Below are 22,107 nucleotides of genomic sequence, written 5' to 3' on the forward strand. Positions count from 1 at the left end.
GTTTTCACTCAGTATTTTGGCACTGAAATGTTCAAATCCACGAGCAGGAGGACCACAGAAGCAGGAGAGGTTGGATCAAACAGAGCATGAGTCTGTTACTTCACTGCAGCAGAGTCTGCAGCTGAAAACAACCAGACCACCATGTTTCTTTGAGCTGCTCTGCAAACTGGAGCCAATTCAAAAAGCATTCCACTCACCAAGAGATTTCAAAGACACTTATATCAAAATGTCTTTAAAAAAAAAAAAATAACAAAAGCAAAGCATCACTGTGGTTACACGGTCACACTACTGTATGAGACACAGCAGGAAATAAAAAGCAGTCATGTGGCTACTTACCAAACGCTCTGACATCGGTGTTTTGTCTAAGGCCGGTAAGTGTTGCTCCAGAGCCAGCACAATGCAGTTTGCTATAATGGTGGCCAGGATCATGTACTCAAATGGAGTGAGAGTGTTAAGGAAGGAGAGGAAATTCACAGGGTCCAACACATGCAAACACAAACCACGCCATTAATGAATGAAAGCACAAGAAAGAAGATGAAAAACAATGGAAAACAAAAATCCATCTTAAAATCTTCAAAAACCTCAACGAGGAACATGAGCTTCCCTCTGATTTGCTGCTTGGTGTTTGATGGTGTATCTTTCTAACAAAAGACATAATGTGTAACAACCATAAATTTTTAAAGCAGCTCCAATTAAGTTTTACAGCAGGTGCTTTTTTTTTTTGTCTTGCTCGTAGATCAATGGTAAATGTCAACACAATCAAAAGAAAAGAGTTTCTCTCGCTCTCACACACACACCAGGAGAAAACTGTGAAAGAAGAGCTGACAGACTCTGACAGACCAGCATGTGACGCAGCACTCAGGCACAACATAGGCCCCCAGATCCTTACTACGCACTAATTCGAAGAGATTTTTAAGTTTTAAGTCACAAACCCAGGCTGACATAACCCTGACACATCACCAACTACCTCCCAGACTCCCTCCACAGTCAAGACATTATCAACTCTACTTCTCATGACAAGTGACTGAACTTAATGTCCACAAAACTAGTTAGTTAGCTAGTTGTATGTCAATGATTCATAGAGACAGGTTCACTCATCTTCTTATAATATATAATATAATAACAATCACCTTTCTGTCACTTTGACTTCCTGGTTACTTTGAGATACTATTGACAGATTTGCACAGATTACTGGGTGTCTCCCTTCCCTGCAGTGCAATGCTGTTGTGTCCAGTACCAGTCCACATCCCCTCAGGTCCATACCAGCTCTGCCAGGAGGCGGGCATCCTCAGGACAGGGAGCTGGCCAATGGCCTCCAGCTGCTCGGGGGGCCATGATACATCATCCTGTAGCGTAGCCATGATTGCTCTGCATCAGGATAAAGGGCTCAGTAATGCAATGCGACATCAAAGCATGATAAATTGTTTGTTCAGCACCGGGGGGTAACCAACCAGTGACTTAAGTAATGGAGGCCATTACACAACTTAATGTGGATTAATTGCAACACCTATAACACTCATTAACATATGAGGTGTTCACCATTGACTTTTGTTTTAAAAAAGAATCTGTATCTGCACCAGTGAGAAGTTATTTTGTTGGTGAGTCAATACACAAAAGTCAACAGGTGGCGTCCCCACTCACACACACACACACACACACACACACACACACACACACACACACACACACACACACACACACACACACACACACAATCACACACTGCAGAACTAAATCAATTAAAAATGAACCAGCAGCTAATGTGAAATGCATCCTGCTGCGTTTTATCTCTGTGGCTTGTCTGTGCGGTGTCACACCCATGCAGACTGCCACCGCCTCGATGCTGAGTCCAGCCTGATGTGTGCTCGCAGTTCAGCACTCTGGACAGCACCATCTGCAGACTGCAGCCTCCACAGCCACATGGCAGAGGCTCACTCGTCCACGAAGGTGTAACGGTGTACAAACTCTATAAATCGTCTTTAAACCTTGCTTTGATGTACTCTGTAGCCTTGCCCTATTCATGAATCCAGCACTGTAACGTGAGGCAAGACGCCTGTTCTGACCAGGCTCCATCTGCTCATCACAGAGACAAACAAAAACCTTTTGCTTTAGATCTCTAAGATACAGATACATAATACACTGACAAAGAAACCCTTGTAATTGAAGACCTGGCATAAAATGAATAACTTTAGTGAGACACAAATCAAAACACCAAGCAACATGTCATGCACCCAGCCTGACTGCTACCTTCTGGTAATTACTAATAATCGATTAAAAAGAAAAAAAAAAAAAAGCTCCAAAGAGCTCCATTAGAATAATATGACTCTTTAAGGTTCCTCAAAACAAAAAAAAAGGTCTGAAACTGAGGAGCGTCCAGTCACAGCACCGGCTCATATGTAGTGTCGGAGTCTGTCTCCCTGTTTGTATGTCCCCTCACCTAAATCTGATCCAAACCTCACCCCTTAACCTGACCTCAGCCTCTCCCTAACCCTCCCCCAGTTACCTCTGCTATGCCTAACCATAACCTAACCTGAGCCTTAACCCAACCGAGGAAAGGGAAGCCACGGGAGACACCGTTTTAAAGGGAGGGAGACACTATCTGAAGGGGGGAGCCGAATTTCGACATAACGCACTATACTTAAACAAAAATAAACAAGAGAATTTATTTTAATCTAAGTGAAGTCCTTTGCTTATTATAAATAAGCAGAATTAAAGGCTGTGCCCTTTCGTTTTGTGTAGGTAATGTATCATATCCTACATACATATGTATTTGGAGCCGGTGAGCAGGGAACCTTAAATAGACATATTTTTTGGTGGAGTTCGGCCAGGTGATCTCGCGTTACCCTGGACAGAACGGCACGTATGAGGGTTAGACTGGGCAGTAAGGATATGGCCATTCGGTGATCTTTTTGGCATATTTCCGTATGATGTTGTCCTCACTGAAGATGAACAGAGAGCGGTTAACGGTGAGGCAGTTCTGTTTGACTGGAATGGGGTTGTAAATGGCCATGGTCCTCGCTCTCTGGGCCATCGTCTGCTTGTACATCCTCTGGCCCCCCGGAGGCCCCGGCTGTCGGCTGGCCCCTCTGGCCGGACCCGCGGGACAGCTGCCTCCATAGCGGCTGGACAGTTCGTCTTCAAAGCGAGCCATTCTGGGATAGCACGGATCTTGCTGGAGAAACCAAAACTGACAGCAGAAAAGAAATGGAAAAGAAGCATCACAACACACACTGTCGTCCCGTCCTCCAGGTCTTTCAGGGGCGTGTATCGTCCACGAACAGAAGAGTCAAACATTCACAACAGAAAAAAGGGAGAGGGAGGCTCTTTTTCATTAGCGTCAGTCTGTTATCTCCTCGACTTTGCTGCCTCCCATGCTGTCACTGTCCCCGACATGAAATTGTTGATCAAAGTTTAGATGATCAGCTTCCATGATGCATCATTTTTCATGGGTGTTCCTTCCTCGGCTGACTGCCCCGGTCCTCGGAGACAGCAGACAGAGAGAGAGAGAGAGACTGGCGTCAATGCTACAAGTCCATGCTACAGGATGCGCCTTCAACCAGAGCCTGTGTAAAAAAAAACAAAAAAACAAACAAACAACACAGAGGACTGAAAATACTGCGAACCGTCACAGTGAGCTGTCAAGATGTATTTGTCCCCACGGAACGTCCACAGAACTACATCGTCTCTGTCCCCCCTGAAGTGTCGCTTCCGATCCGAGTTCAGCGCTGAACGACTCCTCCTCGAGCCGCCTCGCGCACGGTCCAGGTGAGAAATACACGCCGCCCGTCACCGTTCTTTCCGTCGGTAACCGAGGAGCAGTCACGGCCGAGCGGCTCGTTTCCGTGAACTCGCCGTTGATGCGCGTGTAGAGACACCACTTTCTCCAGCGCTCCTCAGCCTCAGACCCCCACGTGATCCACAAGACGCCAGCCAGTGGCTCCACCTGGACCGGCCCTGTTTCCATAGCAACAGGGAGGAGGAGAGGAAAGGAGAGAGCCAGAGAAAGAGAGAGAAAGGCAAAAAAAAAAAAAAAACGCGTTTAGGTTTTTATTGGCCATCTCTTGTTGTTTTTATTTATTTTAACTTATTTACCTAATTACATTGTTGTTGTTGTTTTTTTTAAATCTCGTTATTAAACAGTTTTTCCCTCGATGCTTGGGCAATATTATTCACCTGACAGTCACACCAATAAAGCGCACTGAACTGAACTGAAACTGAGAGAGATCAGTGTCAAGTTACACGGAATAATTAAAGACACTTCCGTAAATACTTTCAAAATCAGAGCATGTTTATGAACACAACATATTTTTTTAAGAATAAATCAAAATGTGTTTTGAATTGAAGAACTCTATCAGTGGCGGTGTATTCAGGTGAAGGCCTGTGTGCTTGGGGTGACTTTACAGAGCCTCAGGGAGGTGAACTTTTTTCCCCTTAGATTCATTTCACCAAAACGTTCTCATTTCTCCCTATACCTATCATAGTCTATTATTTAGTCTCAGTCTCTGAAATATCACCACTATAATAAAATATAATGGGGCTGAATGGAATTTAGTTAGTTGTACAGCATTGAAAAGAAAAGATTGATTGACTGGTTGAATTTAAGTGAGTCATTTGAAATGAAGACAGGAAATGATGTGGAAGGTTTCCACAGAGCTACAGTTTTAGTGCTGAGTCACTGATTCCAAACACTTTAAATATTCAAACGACACCTTATGGCCAAAAGTATATGGACATGGTTGTCCATGTACCTGGTTGCGGTCAGTTTTTCTTGATTTGGTGTCATTAGTTCCAATAAAGGGAAACATTAACGTTCTCTTCCAAGTTTGCGTCAGCAGTTTGTGTTTCTCCCCCGACAATGATCCAAAAACAATGATACAAACTCAGCTGGATTTCTCAGTGTGGTGTAACTCAACAAATTTTGGCTTTGTCTCTGCTTTCTCTTGCCAATAAAAGTTCATCAATAAAAAAAAAAAAAAATAGACAAAAAGATGCTTTAAAATGTGTTTAATTGCTAGTTAGACGCAGTAAAAAGTTCATAGAAGAGATCAGTCTACCAAAAACATTACCACAATTCCACAGCTCACAAATATGACACTTGAGAAAGATGAAAGAAAGAGTCCTCGAATGTTACAGTAATCTGTTGAGATCTTTGAACCTGACTGAAAACCAGTTTGTCCCTCTTTCACACACAGTATTTCTGGCTGGTGATAAGCTGCTGTGCTCTTCATATAGAAACTTTGCCTTAATAGATGAATAAAATAAGTGACATCAAGTGTTCTCCGATGACAGAATTTAACAGTGTTTATCTTTCATTTGCCGCTTTAAAACTGGGAATTCAAATGAATACCATAAAATCCTGCTGGTGTTTACCTAATCAGAGTGTCACTCTTCTGTGGTATCAGGTTCAGAGGGCAGTGTTTCTGACATCAGAGGAGGCACAGAGACCGAGGAGAGATCAGGGGTCATCAGTGAGTTCTGATCTGCTAGCAGCCGAGTGGCGACACTTGAGGGAACCACACTGGCAGCTGAAGTACTTGCTCTTCACCCTCCAGTAGTGATCACCATAGTCAAACCTAGTGAGGAAGAGACCCCAGTCCATCATGTTATCTTTGTTTCAACTTTTTAAGGATCTTTAGTGAGGAGGGGAAGAAAAGGACAGCAGACAGAGCTCACCCTATCTGGTCTCCAGCTTTTATGGCCCTGCTGGAGAAGAAGGCTATCCTGGGAAAGCGTAGATCCTGGTGCATGGTGAACACCTTCACAGCCATCAGGTTGGGCTCACACAGATGGTTGATGAAGCGGCCGATGTTGCCGAAAAGCCTCGCATCAATACAGTGTATATCTCCCACCTGCACAGGATGACAGCCAAAGTCAGGGGGGGGGGTCACATGTCCCCTGAGCGTGGTGACATCGCTACAACAAGCATGACAGCGCAATAAACACAAGCTGTCAGACGATCAGACAGTTAAACAAGTTTTCCCAGGATTATCTTCATCACTTTATTTAGAGGTCACACTGAAATGTTGTTAATGATGCAATCATCACACAGGAAGCCAGCGTACACACAACTATAGCAAGTAGAAGCAGGAAGTGGGTCTGTAAACTGTGATGGATGTTTACAGCACATGTTTGGGTCCAACAACCAAACCCTGTTGGTTTGTTTCCAGCCTCTCTGACTGTCTGACTGCTCATGTTTCTCATCTTGTCAGACTGTTGTGCTGAAATTGGTGTGAACAACATTATAATGACTCACAGAACTGATGGACAAATCTATAAAAAAAAAATAGGCCACAGGCTGAAATAAAGCAATAAAGGCTTAACTTAGAACTTCTAGTGAGGGAAACAATCTGGATCAGACCTGTTCTCAAACTGGGTTTTTCATTGTGTGAACCAGAGACAGAGGAGGTGTACACCACAGGGGAAAAAAAAAAAACATGGAGTGATGTTATGTTCTTTTATTTCAATAAAAATTCACCTGGGCTCCTTTTGTTCCTATCGTTCCCAGTATTGTTGCTGGTTGATGAAATGTTTCCAGCTTCCAAAGGTGGGGGGGGGCATGACAGAGACCGTCTATATTTAGCCTGCTGCATCCTAATACGTCCTCACACTCAGGTGAATGGGAATAATGAGGCAAAATGAATAAATAAACAGGCTGGGTTTTAACATCTTTCCATAAGATGCTTCTAAAGAACAAACGGCTCTTGAGGACTCAAACCTGAGATGTGATTTCAAAGTAATTGCTTCGGCAACTAGTTCAACCGGCTGCCATCAAGCAGCTGTCATCATAGGATCAACCACCGTCTGTGAAGCTGCTGACAGAGGACAGACAGTGCTGATGTACTGATCAGTGGGTGGAAGAGCAACTCTGCAGCTCCACCTCTTGACCAAACATAAGAGCACATGCACTCTGGATGAATGTTCAGTGGATTGAAGAACAGATTTGTCAGATGACTACCATCTACACTGAAGTATTCCTTCACTTTTTCTACACTTCATTCTGTTGCAGATTTAATGTTAAATGGATAAAATGACCATTTCTCCCCATGTTTTTAGAAATTGATCAAAGCATTCAGAGCTTTAATTCAGTCATTTTGTAGAAGCTTCTTTGGGTCTTCTTGGTTAAGTCTCTACAAGCTCTGCACACCTGGATTTGGAAAGTTTATCTCATTCTTCCTGTCAGATCCTCTCAGGCTCCATCAGGCTGTCTGTGAACTGTCGTCTCTCCACACATGTTCTGTGGGGTGTCTGGACCACTAAAGGACAGACAGAGACTTGTTTGCTTCTGTAGCTGTGTTAGAGTGACTGTTGGGTTCTTGGTTTGGTTCCTTCCTGATCAAGACTTTTCCTGCCCAGTAACTCAGTTTGGCCTGATGCCAACTCTAGGCGGAGAACTGGTGGCTCCACACTTCAACTCATCAATTCACATGCAGTGTGAACTGCGGGAACCTTGCATAGACATACACTGTTTTATATTTTAGATTTATATTTTAGATTCTTTGAAGTAGCCATCTCTTGGCATTGTGTCCAAACGTTTGACTGATACTGTATATTTATGATTTAAGATGTGATTAGCTTTCTACAGTTTCCTTACAGTCTATTACTTCTAACTTTTAAAGAATCAAACAAAATCAAAACTGTATTTAATATATCTGATCCAGTTCTTCTTTCCATTTCTTTTAAAGATCTCACACTGTGATTGGTCTTGATGCTACACCCCAAATACCTGCTCCTGCTTTACATTTACTGTTAGAAAGAAGGTCCAGCTCATTGTACGAACACTGGATTATGCCGATTATGTTTATATATCAGACTGCAACTAAAACTAATCTCCTTCCTCTCAGTGCAGTTTATAATAGACTATGCCGATTTGTTCTTGGTTGTCCTTCCATTGTTCATCATTGTACAATGTCTGAAATTAATTATACTAATTAATTTGCTTTCTAACATCATAAGAAAACGACCTCAGCATTCTGTCTGCAGCAAACTGGACTGTCTAACATCCCATCATTTTCTTCTCTCACCTCCCTAATGGCCTGAGTTTGTAAACACGCGTGTGCAATCGTGTCTCACCGCCAACGTGCAGGGTTGCCTCATGCGGCTTGAATAATTGGTGTCAACTAATCAAATCACCTTATTGTCGAGGGTGAAGAGGAAAGAGTCGTTCTCCCTTTTGTCAGCCTCTGCGTCAGTGATGATCTCTCCGACGTACCTGTGGAGGCATTAGAGGTTGAAAAAGCTCAGAGCACAGCTTCCCTCTAAATATTTCATTCAGTCAAACAGCCAGTCATAAGGCCGTTTCTCTTATGAGAGCCCGCCCTCACTCGCAAATGAATGTTCCTTGAGGGATGTCCTGCATGGCCCTCACTCCCCAGCCCATCTTCTGTGTCCTGAAGAGCTGCAGCCGGGCTCTGAAACAAACAACCACCAGCCAATTATCGAATCAGGCGGCAGCTCGCTTCAGAGGAAAATACAGATGAGTCCCCACCACCTGCCAGCCTATTTATGTACACTGTCACCTCTTTGTTCACGGGATGGGAACCATCAAGTACACTGCACGCAGTGAACTGCACACACACACATTAAATACTTTATGTGAATCAGATCCTTGTGGTCAGTGGCAGCTTTACTCACTTGGTAGAAGCATTAGAAATGGGCTGAACTCTACCTGCTAGACTCACTCAAGCCAGGTGTTGAAAAGGTGTAAATGCAACCGTCTCTCCAAGACACAGACAAAAACCTGAACTGCTCCCAAGTGAGACAATGTCAGTGAGAGGTCTGTGGAAACAGCTGTTCACAGGCTCTGTCTCCTACTGATGACACCAGCTCAAGTTCCACTGAAGTTAGCCACTGTTCGGTCTGTTTCATTAAAGAAGCAGCAAACAGGGACTCAACAAGTGGAATATGTTACCTCAGTCCGTTCTGGACCACTCGGTTCCTGCAGGTCCTCCAACAGGAGCAGGCATGGTTACACTCAAACAGCGCTGGGGGCTCCCGCTGGCAGAAGTCCTGTGGGAGTCGACCCTCCTGCGACACAAACACACACCATGAAACATGTTCCAAGCAGCTGTCAGGAGTAAAAACAAAGATTTTATACAGAGAAACACAGAATAAAAAAACATATTTTAATAAAGTTGTAATTATAATTGTAATATTGTTATATGTAAAGGATGCTGATGCTGGACTTACGCTGTCATACCAACACCGCAGGCTGAGCTGACCACACATGCAGGTACTGGATGAGCAGTCATCTGTGCAGCTGCAGTGCTGAATGACACAGTGATCAGTGAGCTGTTAGAGGTCAGGTATTATGGTAGTTTGCAGCTTCAGTCACAATTTTATTACTGCTGTGTCATGATCATGCAACACAAAGGCTTATTCTCTATATACACACAGACAGATATCATAGGTTCGTCTTTGGAGCACCGTAATAAACAATATACAGAGAGCTGAAATCTCACCTGTAAGTGAGTAATGTCCTTGTCTATGTCCAGTGGGGAGGTGACACAGTTGTCTGGTATGTATTTAAAGTTGTCAGGGCAGGGCTCCTTGTCGACACCATTAACACAGGTGATAGGAACTGCCTCGTACCCCCGAGAAATGTCCCTACAAAAAAGAAAGTTCATTATTTAGCTATGAAGCTCTCTGATTCAAGGCTGGGACACTCTGTGTGCGTTGTGTGTGCATGGCGGCCATCGCGCTGAACTGCTGCGGCTTGCATGCATGTGTGTCCACACCGCTAGCGTTGCTGCTGTAATGTTACTGCTGCTAAACCGACATGAGATTGATACCGATCTTTTCATCTCGCTCTAAGAAAGAAAGCAAGTTCCAAAGTATTCAACTGTCCCTTTGAAGCCAGAGTGGCTACTCCCACTGTTTATCTGACCACATAATGAACTAAATGCTACAGACCAAGCAAAGTGGTCAAAGGAAAGGAGGCTAATATGAAATGTAACAGAAGGCTATGAAAGGCTTTTCTATGGCCCTGCTGAAAGATTTAGGTTAGCTGTTAAGCTCTGTTGACCTTCCACAACCTATTTGGTTCTGTGGCTCTGCCCATTGACCTTTTATTCACCAATCAATCATCTCCATGTTTGTCACATTCAGTCACTGTCACATGCACTGGTAGTAGTTCAGTAGTTGTAGTTCTAGTACTAGTAGTAGTAGTCAATTAAATCCTTGTTGGATAACCATGACCTGGATGACAGAGAATCTTCACAGACATTAACCAGTGAGACTCATGTAATGAAAAAACCCTTTGCTTCTGTTTGTAGGAAATGATTTGACTCTGTGATTCCCTGATTTCCCCAAAGAGCTCTTCAAATTTCCTGACACCCTCTGTTGAGAACGTATCTTCCACCATACCTTACATTATATAAACAGGCTTTTTTTTAAGCTTGGTCACATTCCATTTAGTTGTTTTTCAAATGTGCATGTCTCATAAGTAAGACAGACAGGAATGTCTCAGGCCACAGAGGAACAATGCAGATTAAAATCACCCAAACAGAGATGAGAGCAGACAGAGGCAATATGTTTTTAAAATTAAATGTTCTATACATGTAATAGCCAAGCCAAAACACACACACACACACACACACACAGCAGTATTGCTGTCTACCTGCTGAGAACTCTTTCTCCATGACAGTCCCTGCCTCTCCTGGCGTCCGTTAGCTTCTTGTTGGTGTTGAGGGCCGTCCACACATTGGAGCCGTAGACACAGCAATCCAGAGGTGTCTCTCCCTCCTTATTCCTCTGAGTGACGTCAGCTCCACGAGACAGAAACAACCTGTAACAAAGACAACAAAGCTTAAAAACACAGTAAACTGATGATTCGACCAATATGGAGGCTTTAAAGCTAAAACAAATATGCTGCAGATATTTCAGGTCTAAATTTGATGGTAGCTGACTTTAGAGCTAAAAGCATGAGGAGCCTAAACAAAGTTTGCTGATATTCCCTGAAAGCCATGGGCATCATAACTGAGACACTTCCCCTAACACAAACATGTACAGGTGTCTGTATACTTCTGTCCACTCTAAGTTAAACAAACTTTCAGCAAAATAGATTTTAGTAAAATATAGTTTGAAACAGATGTTTGTACATGTTTATTATTGCCAAGAAGCAGTGTTTCGATTTGAGTGTAATGTATTTTTACTTGTTTTCCACTCGCTCCTTTGAGTGCATGTCCCAGTCCGGCTCCCCATTCCAACCCATCCCTGACTGCACCATATTCACCGCATCAACATTGGACTGATCTGATCTTAGAAAAGGTCTGTGTAACCAAAGTGATTTTTTTTTTCAAACACTCACATCACACACTCCAGGTGGTTTTCTCTGGCAGAGACATGAAGAGGAGAGTCACCATGAATGTTGACAGCGCTGAGGTCACACTGAGCCTCCAACAGAGCCTGAGCGATGTCGTCGCAGCCCGACAGAGCTGCCCAGTGCAGGCAGACGTTCTCCTCCTGAACACGGAGCACATCAGAGGTCAGCACTGACGCGGTGGTTCAACCTGTACTTTTACAAGCTTTTATAAACGTTGTCACCGACCCAAACCTCTTCATGTCAGTAGGCAGTGCTCCTTTTACAACTCATGTGATGCTGCATGTTCTTCACAAACTACTCAACTTTCTTCAATCCACAGAACATTTTCTCAGTAGTGTTGTAGAATGTCAAGCTGCTCTTTGGCAAACTTCAGGAGCTCAGTGATGGAGAGCGTGGAGACTGGAGAGCAGCTGCTTCCATGATTTGCATATTGTAGACTAATGAACAGAGATGTTTCTATTTCACTTCAGTGATCACTCTGTGTTGTGCCTTTAGAGTTATCTTGGCAGGAGGTCCACTTCTTAGGGAGAGTAGAACTTCATCGCCTCCACTTACAGACGATTTGTCTGACTGTGAACTGATGAATATCCATCAAATATTTATTTATCTATTCATCAGCCTTCTAGCTTTACGCAAATCAACACTTCTTGATCCTAACTTTTCTTTTTTGAGAAGCAGGGTTCACATCAGCTGATGCTTCTTGTGAATAACAAACTCAAAATGTTGGAGTGTTTTTTCTAAGTCAGAGCAGCTTGAACCCAAACCTCTGATCTGGTTGCACTGACAGGTTTGCTGAGTCCTGACTCCAGTCTCTTTATGCTGGTGTCATTTGTCCAGAGGATCACATACTGTATCCAAACGTGAATGTTTAAATGATGTATTCATTATGCACAAGAACAATACAATGACTTGTGTTATTTGCACAAACAGACCGTGTTTATTCCCATTTGAAACTTAGATGAAGATCTGGTCACATTTTAAGACAAATTTACACATAAATGCAAATACATTTTAAAGGGCTGACTTACTGCCACTGTTTGTGTAGAGCACAGTTATACAGTGATGAAACGCGGCGATATCCTTCCTGTCTAAGTCAAAAACACCTCTAATCTTCATCATCACATAAAATAAGTGACGCCTGCTTCTCTCCTTGATCAAGGTGACACAGCACCCACTGCCCCTCTGGTTCCTCAGCACACTGTACTTAAATTTCACTGTTCAGTGGTAAAAAATAAAATATTATGCACCCCATGAGACCAGACTTGTCAGAGAGTTACCCTCGATGAGCTGTAACACTGTGTGAGGTGTGAAAACAGAATGTTATAGTGTGTGAGTGGTGTACGGTTGTAGCAGTGTGTTGTGTGAACTGACCTTGTCTCTGATGTTAACATCGGCCCCTCTGCCCAACAGCAGGTGGACCAGCTCCTTGTGCTTGTACTCGATGGCCCAGGTGATGGGAGTCCATCCCCCGTCATCCTGCACAGACACACACGCTGGAAAACTCAGGCACGGATTGAACACAACACTGTTTATCTACACACCATCAGCTTTGAGCAGCAAGTTAGTAAATGAGGTAATGTATGTTTTTACCTGACCGTTGATGTGTTTGGATGCCTTGGACAGCAGATGATGGACTATGTCATAATGTCCCAGTTTAGCTGCCAGATGCAGACAGGTGAAACCCATGATATCCTGGGATGACAACATGATTCACATTGAACAACACTGCGCTGCTGCTGCTGCTGCCACCACTGTTAAAGCTCAAAACAAAGGGCGCTTCACTGGCCTCTGGACTCCATCGGTTAGAACGTGTGGGTAAAACAGGACATTGGAAAAGACATAATGAAGAGGAATGTGTCTAACAGTTCAGAAATCTGTACCCAATCCTCTTCCAGCCTCTAGAGCCTTAGAGATGGAGAGGCTAATTAAAATGTTGTACTTTTCAAAAGGCGGTAACTTAATGAGAGAGTGCTCCTTCCCCCCTGAGCAGTCACAGCAGGACTCTATATACTTATAGTGGAAAGTTTGCCATACTGCACTCACAAACTCATACTTAAAGCTGCACCAATCCAGTTTTATATATAAACAGCAGATGAAGCAGTTAACAGTATATGCTAAAGATGTTGCTCCTAATTATCACCCAGCTCTGCAGCTCCCCTCAACTCTTTCAGCTCATTATGCCTCATGCAAGAATCTGCTGTGTCTTTCTTTATTCCTGCAAGTGCATCCATCAAATTCTCTTAACTGGACAAGCTTTCAGTTAAAATACTGAAAGCTTGTCCAAGAATACTGGTGCTCATGTTATTTTTTTTTTTTTCAATGTCACCCAGTGCCACTTTGCTAGTTGTTGTATTGTCCTTGAAACTATTAAACTCTGAGATTTTCTTACAAAATACCTTCGTAAGGGTCAAAAATCTCTCACTGCAAACTGGTTTTGGTTCTTTCAGTACGTGTGCTGCTACATCACCAATCAAACACCAACAATCTGTTTTTCAGGTGGTAAAAATAATATGAATTTTGTGTTTTTAAAGTTAGCTGTAGAACAGAATAAGCAGTGGCAGCAGTTGATAGAGTGAGATGGACGGAGCGATGTGCGGAGAAGCAGAGTTTGACCTGAACACGGATCAGGCTGATAAAGCCGACACTGCCTGAGACGATCCAGCAGACTGAGCATGTGCTGACTCACCTTGTGGCTGATGGCTGCTCCGGCTCTGAGCAGGTACTTCACTGTGTCCAGATGGTTGTTTTCACAGGCCACCATCAGTGGTGTTCTCTGCTCCTCATCAAACATGTCCAGGTTGGCTCCAGCCTAAGTGTACACACAAGTGTCCCAACATCACTTACTACTGTAAGACACTGACATCAGCCCACAGTATGTCCACACAGGGGAGGGAACAGTTTGGTTACAGTTAATGACAGCTAACAGCTAACATGTAGCACTGCTTGCTATAGCTTTAAATCACTTTAAATACTTTAATGGGGCCCAAGTTCCCAAGGCAGAATGTACATATGTATCCAGCACAATAACTGTATCAACAGTTTAAAATAGTAAATAATTTGGCTCAGATGTGTGACATAGTCTATCCAGACCCAATTCTATTTACCAACAATAGTGCTGCATCTTGGGAAACGAATCACAGTGCCATGAACATTTCTCTTAAATGTCACTGCACCATGCACCAGATAAATAAATGAAACCATTATTTGAATGAATGCAGCTTGTTTCATTACTGCTGAAGCTGTGGTTGTTACACACCCTGTTGCTGTGATGTTGCAATGACCTTGGCTTTTGCGGAGAGGAACTGATCTCTTTTGTGTCTCACACACAGCCGGTCAAATAATTTAATTATTACCAAAACAGTATCTATTAATAACCTTAATAACCTGTCATCCATAAATACCTCTACACGTCTGGAGCTCTTGTAAATATAGGCAGAAACAAAAGTGATTTTTTTTTAAGTTAAGAAAGCTGATAAATGGCTTTGAATCCAGGGCCTAAAGGTGAGACCAAAACACATCAGCCTGAGATTTTAAGCCCCAGTCTGCTCACCTGGACCAGTATATGGCAGATCTCCTGGTGACCCTCAGCAGCTGCTGCATGAAGAGGGGTGCGTTTACTTTGGCCCTCCATCAGAAAGTTGGGGTCTTTCCCATCAACTGTAATGTACAAAGTTTGGTAAACCAGTGTGATAATACAGATATTTAAAAAAAAACTCATAAACTCACTTGAGCACTTTGTTAGGAACGCCTGTACACCTGCTTATTTATGCAATTATCCAAACAGCTAATCACGTGGCAGCAGTTCAGTGCATAACATCCTGCACATACAGGTACACAACCTGCCTTGTGTCAACAGTACAGGCTGCTGGTGGTGGTGGTGGTGTGATGGTGTGGGGAAAGTTTTCTTGGTTCACTTTGGGCCTTAATACCAATCAGTCATGGTCTGAATGTCACAGTGTGTCTGAGTATTGTTGCTGACCATGTTCATCCCTTCATGGCCACAGTTCACCATCTTCTAATGGCTACTTCCAGCAGGATAATGCTCCATGTCACAAAGATAAAGTTGTTGGCAGCTTGAATGTGCAGTTGATAAATCTCCAGGTCATGTGATGAATCATGTGATGAATCATGTGAACATGGAGCAGAATCTCAGAGGAAGGTTTCCAACATCTTGTTGAATCAGTGACATGAAGAACAGAGGGCGTCTGAGAGCAGTGGGAGGAACTACCCAGTATTAGTGTGACTTTCCTAATAAAGTGCTCACTGAGTGTACATTAAGTGATGGTACATTAAGTGATTGACTGAATAACATATCTGAGTTACCTAAGAGATGAATGACCTTGTGGAGCTCTCCTTGTTTTGCAGAGATGTACAGCTGCCTGGTGGGGTACTTCACTTTCTTTGGTTTTAGGCTAAAGCAAATAAAGGTCTCAATCAATAATTTATATCAAAGTGCAAACTGTGGTGCTGTGCTGCATTTCTTTGCAAACTGATGTCAAAATATTTCATGGTTAACCTTACTTCTCATCATCCAGTGCCATCAGGATGCTCTCTAGTGACTCTTTAGGTTGTCTATCTGCAGAACACACAGCCTCGTCCTTTAACCTGGGAAGGGAAAGCAAGCAGTGAGATTTTGTAATCATCCTTTCATAGTTGTGAGTGTAGTGACTTGAAAAAAGGAAGTGTTATCTCCATCTTTTCTATGTAAGATGAGGTGCGATGAAGATGAGAAGTTGCATCAGTCCTGTGCTACCTGCTCGGGCTCTCGTCTCTGCTCCTCTGAGGCTGGCTGGTCTTCTTAGCTCTGAGTATCTGTGGAACAGCAGGTGTGGTTGGTACTGAGGGCAGGGTGGCCACAGTGGGCACAGCTGGGAGTGACAGCCTGGGGTTCGATCTGGGTACAGAGGGCGACTGATCAGCCTTTGGCACCGTGACCTCCTTCGCCCCGCTGGCATCTTCTCCACAGTGGGGGCAAAATCTGCAATCCTTCAATATGGAAGCACAGTCGCGGTGAAAGCGGTGAGAGATGCTGCCGTAGGGCCGGCACTCCATGAAGGTGCCCTGAGGAACAAACACAGAACAGAAATGCTGAAACAGGTTGCTTTGGTCAAGTTTTACTTCTTGAAATGTGTCCATGTGACCCCTGGCAATTTCAAAAGTACGTCCTGAGGCAATGAAAGAGAAGAAAAAGCCACGAAAGGCAGAGGAGAAAATTCGGCTAACATGTGTCTATCCCTCACCGCCCTGCAGAAGAGTCCACAGCCGGGGCAGCACTGGTGCTTGACCATGCCAGCCCGGTGGTCCTCACACAGAACCAGCAGATGGACTGTGTTGGAGGGTCGCATCATTTCCTGCTTCATCACTCGCCTCTGGCAACGGGTCAGCTGTGGAGAGAAAATCAAGTGGGCGTTTCAAAACAATAGCCTTCCATACTGTAATAACATTAAACCAAAAGATTAAGCTGATAAGCTTGAACTCATTCACTGCACAAATACAGTGACTGTCCTGCATCGTCATCAATGCCTCCAACATCAAAGCGATGCATTAATTCAGCTGATGTTACCATTCCATCCGTGCTCTCCATGGCCATGCAGGTCTGATCCAGTGTGGGCAGGCTGCCTCCACAGTGAGGAGTCTCCATACGACAGCAGCATAGAGGTAACTCCTCAGCCAGGTCTGTTTCTGTCACCTCAGCAGCTTCCGATGCTGCCCCTGCATGCACACGCACACACACACATACGTCTCATTATTTCATTACACCTCACACAGAGAAACTGACCTGTGTGACCTATAGGAATGACATTAAAAACCATGAAACCCAATCACTGACAGAGGTGCTGTGATCACCTGACGGAGGAGGTGAGAGAAGCTCTTCCTGAGCTTTCAGGTCTAGGCAGTCCAAAGCCAGCTCTGTGTATTCAACATGGCCGCCTTCTCCTGCTTCTGCTTCCATCACTGATTCACTTCTGGTGGCCGTCTGTTCTCTGATCTTCAGAGCCTCTGGTGGATTCTCTGCTTTTTCATCTGCTGCAGCTTGGTTCTTCTGCACACTGGCTCCTGGCTCCTCTTTCTGATTGGGAAAAAAAGGGACATTTGTATGAATCAGTATTTCAGACAAGCAGAGTGTTACTTTAAAATAAACTGTGTATGTAGCTTTCACACACAAATACATGTACAACAGTTACTGATAACTTTTCTTGCTTTTTCATGTCACTTACTTTTTGAAATGAAAAATGTGTTTTGTTCTCATATAGGTTCTCATGTTTTATGTCCATGTCCAATAGTGTAACATAAACAGTGAGCCCCAAGCCTGATTAGAAGCCAAGAACACAACATGAAGAGCTGTTGCCATTAAAGGCCCTTTTGTGTAAAATCCTTCTGTGATTAGAGCAAACAACCACATTTAAAATGCAGTGTTTGTGCTGCTTTTAGCCCGGGGAGAGCCTGTGTCAGATACGTGGGTGTAGACTGATGCCGTAAACATAAACAGCACGTCACTAGCGTTCCTATGCCAGACATCACGCTCACCTGGCAGGTACCATCTGAGATAAGATCATACGCCCACGTAGAGACTACACATGGTGGCTTTGTTTGAGCTAAAGCATTAGTGTGACAGCAGGATACAGATATTATAACTACATCAAGTGGGTCCACATATACAGCTGATGTTTTTTTGTTTTTTTTTGTGACTGCTGACATAGCTGGTAGACAGAGAAGTGTATGCTGGCTGCTGATAACAGACAAAAGCTGTTACTGATCTATGACACAAGACTGAAGATAGTACTTTTTTCACGTGACAGCCCTCCAGTCTCTGTCACCACGTTTTCTGTCACTCTCTACAGGCTATAACTATGATCTGTACAATAAACAGTGTGGAAAAGTGAACCTGAGCTGCTGACATGGGGTCTGGTAGGAGGTCTGACACATAGGAATAAATCAACAAATGCACCTGCCTTCTCCTGCTGTTTAAGGGTCTTGGCCTTCTTCTTGGGGACCAGGTTGTACATTCCCATCTTCCTCTTCTTCCTCTTCACAGCTAAAAAGAGCAGACAGAGCGACAAACTGTGATAAATCAATGTAACCTTGACATTAATGGGCTCTAACTCTGAGCAATATTTTTTTGTATTTTCAGTAAAACAATGACTTTTAAAAACAAAGAGCACATGTTCTCAGAACACCAAAAAGATCGTTTTACATTCAGGCTCAGTCCCATGTGATTGTAATGATAACACACTGTCAGTGTGAAAAATACTCCTGTCTGTTAACTACACATCTACACATGAACAAACTGGAGGATGATGCACTGAAACATGAACACTTATTCATATCACTAAGACATTTAGATTCCTGCAGCTTCAAACCAGGAGATCCCCCTGCTAACAAGAAAATACAGTCACATTGTATAGTGTGAAAAGTTAATCCAAAAATAAAGAAATCAAATGTAAACGCAGTTTAATCACACTGAACCCACTGTGAGAGGAAATTAAATTACAATATGTTAATATGAATAACTTATGCAGTTTGATATTTTATGAGCATAGCTCCTTTGCTATGTACACATAATACCTCTTTATTATTGCTTACACCTGTGCCTAATAAACAGTCCACATTAATATCACTTCTAAAACGATCACACTATCCATATCTATGCAGCAGCTGCTTGTGAGTTAACTGTACACATTCTCTCTGCTGCTGCAGCTGCATCCTGTTTTCCATCTGGGTTCATTAAAAGTTTGATCCAAACTAATACAGCTTGTAAAAGAAAGGATCAGCTAACCTGACTGAGCTTTGACGGAGGTGGGCACAGCTCTCTTCTCTTTGCCTTTGCCTTTCTGGCTGTGACAAAGCTCTGTGTTCAGTGGTGGAGGCTTCCTGCTTGCGGGCTTTGGAGAGAACACAACACACATAAGAAAAGCAACAGCAAAACAGCACATGTAATAATATGAAGGGTTACACTGTTATGGTGGGGGACACACACTATTTTTATATAAAAACAATCCACTGTCTATATATTGCTTATCAGCTAATGGACTGCCCAGTACAATAAAACCAAAAACCTGTCTGCCTCTAGTGAGAAGTATGATTTATTTTCTCAAATTCAGCTCTTCTTCACAATCCCGCCTTTAGACAGCAGCTTGGCTCGACTGGTTCTTGCGGTGTTCCTCAAGAGTCAATTCTGGGCCCCATTCTTTTCTCAATCTATGCTTCCTCTTTATTGTGGAATTAGTAAAAACAACATGTTGTTTCATTTTTATGGTGATGATACACAATTATGTCCCATTGTCAACCCTACTGATTCTTGTAGTTTGGTTGTATTTAAAGACTGTCTTAAGTCTTGTAACTTTCTCACTTGACAATGATAAGACATAGATAATTGAACGGTTGAAATTAATGGAAAACTTTCATGCCATCCAATACCAAGCAGTCTGTCAGAAATTTGGTTGTTATTTTTGACTGAGATCCAATCAGTGAAAACCAAGTACATGATGTTATTCAGTTCTGTTTTTTTAGTTATTGGGAAGCATCTCTCCCTGCCACTGGCCTGGGGAAAGTTCTCTCACAGTTCCTGAGCCAAGAATTGCTACTAAGGGTGACAATGCATTTGCTTTCATGTCAAACTGTGCAAAGAGTTACCATTTACAATTCACACCATCACTTCTGTATCTCATGTCCTTTGTTAAAACACTTTAGAGCTGTGTTAAGAAAAGCACTGCTTAATTGTGATAAATGTGTAAACATAGCATGTGATCATTTTGAAGCTCCTCTTTTATATCTCAGTTATTTCTCATTACTCACATATTAATGATACAGTAACAAACAAATTAAGCTTGCATAGTGTCTAATTCAGCCACAGCTCCAGTTTGCTGGTCACTCTGTTACTGGTCAACAAATGAAAAGACTGAACTTGTGGTTGGAATTTTAAAAAATTATCTGAATCGTTTATGGAAATATGTTACACAAAAGTGCTTAACACCACTCAAAGGCTCATCAGTACATCTGTTTACCTTGATGAGACGAGGACTTGCCTGTGCTTTTTCTCTTGTTGTAGCCTGTACAGAGCCTGAACTGGGAGTTTGTTCCTCTGAGCTCCCAGCAGCAGCCACAGCTTTAGCATTAGCAGCAGCAGCAAGTCTCTCTCTGACAGGTGGAGCAGTCAGGCGTCCAGGTGCATCCAGGAACATGCTGCCAGGAGACGCCAGCAGTTTCCCAGACACTGCTCCAGGTCGTTTGCTGCAGAGCGCTCCATCACTGCTGACTATGGGTGAGCTGTGGAAGGGAGTTATCTTTACTTTGGGTCTTTGACCACTCTGTGGTGCTTGCCCCTTGGCACCCATGGGTGCACCAGCAAAGGGAATGGGGGGCCGTCTGCCTGGCCCAGGCCCCTCACTGGCTCCACTGTGATCCATTGCTGTACTGAGGGGCTGATTGTTGAAGCTAGTCAGCCTGTGGGGGCGTCAGGAGCACCTGAGGAGTTGAAACAACTTTTACTCCACCTTTTACAACTTCCAAGTCAGATCAAACAAACACTTTATCTCAAAGTAAATCACCCCGTGGAAAACTCTGTCACTGCTGAGCTGTACAGTGTGTGCACCTTTGCAACGTTCAACATACAAAACAATGAACAGTGAGCCTGTTAAAAGTTATCACATCTTTACTTTACAATGAGTTTCAAAGATGCTAAAAAAAAAAAGAAAAGGCAACGCAAAGATGAGCGTAGTGGAGCAGCAGCCTGAGCATGCAGCCACAGACACACACACACAGCGACAACACCTCACACACATTACCGAAAATTAAAAACGAGGCCGTGGACAAAAAGTGAAGCAGCAAACTTCCCTCCTACCAGCTCCAGTCGGTGTAGCTGTAGCTGTATCCGAGTGAAGATGGGGAAGAACGGACAGGAAGACGAGAGTTTCCACTTCCGCCCCCGCCCGAGTACCACGTGACGCGCTGTGCCCGTTGCTTTCACGTCCTGACGGACTCAGAAACACCTAACCAGTTAGTCAGTTAGTTAGTTATAGTTTTAACAATGAGCCACCTACATTAAAGAGCAACCTGCTTACAAAAATAAACTTAGTATTTCCCGGAGTTTATCATTGAAAAAGTAAATGCATGAGTGTTTATGAGACACAATGTCAGAAACCGAGAGGGGAAAGCTGTGTTTTAAGCAGTATATAAATAATAAATTAAAATAAATAAATAAATAAATATATGAAGCCTACAAACACTTTTTTTTTTCCACAGGGCGTCAAAGTAAGTCAGTACAGATTTTAAAGTTTACTCAGCGTTCAGCTTTGGTAGAATATGCGCAACAGGTCAAACCTGTGTGGAAACCAGTGTTCCTCAGTCCACTCAGGTCTGGAAACATGTCAGCAGCTTCACTGAGCTGAGGGCAATGGTTTAAACGTGTCTGGACAACCTATCTGGATTGTTTTGACAGTCCATCGGCCCATCAGTGTGGCCACCCACCAGGATCTGTCCCGGTGTGCCCAAAGGCAAGTCCGACTACGACACTCAGGAAGTCCCTTATCCCTATAGGTGTGCTTTCTCGTCTCTCTCTTCTCTCCCCTATGCAGGTACATCTGCCTCTGGAGCTGGAGAGTCTATTTTTTAGTCTTGTTATTATTAGTTTTAGTCTTATTGTTATTTATTATTATTATATGGAACCTGCATCGTGCTATGTCTGCTAAAAATCAATAAGTGATTGTAAGAAGTTCTTATTATACCATGTTTACATATTTTGTTGAGGATTTTTCTTTCTCCAAATATCCAATTCTCATTTATAAACA

The 22,107-nt window shown here is 43.2% G+C and overlaps 2 protein-coding genes across 5 annotated transcripts in view; both read right to left on the reverse strand.

Moving 5' to 3' along the window:
- LOC121185246 (voltage-dependent N-type calcium channel subunit alpha-1B-like) overlaps positions 1–3,538 on the reverse strand; it is a 122,995-nt gene extending 119,457 nt beyond the window's left edge. Inside the window, exons 1-2 of the mRNA XM_041043316.1 lie at positions 2,892–3,538; positions 337–442 (exon numbers count right to left, since the gene is read on the reverse strand). Of these exons, the coding sequence (XP_040899250.1) occupies positions 337–442; positions 2,892–3,151 (366 nt within the window). The 5' untranslated portion in view covers positions 3,152–3,538. The remainder of the gene's footprint in view (positions 1–336; positions 443–2,891) is intronic.
- A 1,449-nt stretch (positions 3,539–4,987) lies between these two features.
- Positions 4,988–21,833, reverse strand: ehmt1a (euchromatic histone-lysine N-methyltransferase 1a). Of its 4 annotated transcripts, none has more exons than XM_041042826.1 (23): positions 21,788–21,833; positions 20,326–20,785; positions 19,098–19,203; positions 18,274–18,356; positions 17,168–17,390; positions 16,884–17,032; positions 16,561–16,704; positions 16,074–16,381; positions 15,842–15,925; positions 15,644–15,732; positions 14,871–14,977; positions 14,007–14,129; positions 12,911–13,012; positions 12,692–12,796; positions 11,306–11,460; positions 10,616–10,783; positions 9,459–9,603; positions 9,187–9,264; positions 8,909–9,024; positions 8,322–8,408; positions 8,131–8,209; positions 5,674–5,849; positions 4,988–5,573 (listed from the first exon to the last, which is right to left on the reverse strand). In XM_041042826.1, exons 2-23 carry the CDS (start codon positions 20,725–20,727, stop codon positions 5,456–5,458), a joined length of 3,147 nt encoding a protein of 1,048 aa, XP_040898760.1. In that variant the 5' UTR covers positions 20,728–20,785; positions 21,788–21,833; the 3' UTR covers positions 4,988–5,455. The 4 variants fall into 4 exon arrangements, with proteins under 4 accessions (XP_040898760.1, XP_040898761.1, XP_040898757.1 ...); XM_041042827.1 differs by lacking the exon at positions 21,788–21,833 and adding an exon at positions 21,106–21,235 and having other exon boundaries at positions 20,347–20,785; XM_041042823.1 differs by lacking the exon at positions 21,788–21,833 and adding an exon at positions 21,106–21,235.
- Between the last annotated feature and the right edge of the window lie 274 nt (positions 21,834–22,107).

This window comes from Toxotes jaculatrix, chromosome 7 (genome assembly GCF_017976425.1).
Source record: "Toxotes jaculatrix isolate fToxJac2 chromosome 7, fToxJac2.pri, whole genome shotgun sequence".
In the NCBI taxonomy this organism is placed as follows: domain Eukaryota; kingdom Metazoa; phylum Chordata; class Actinopteri; family Toxotidae; genus Toxotes; species Toxotes jaculatrix.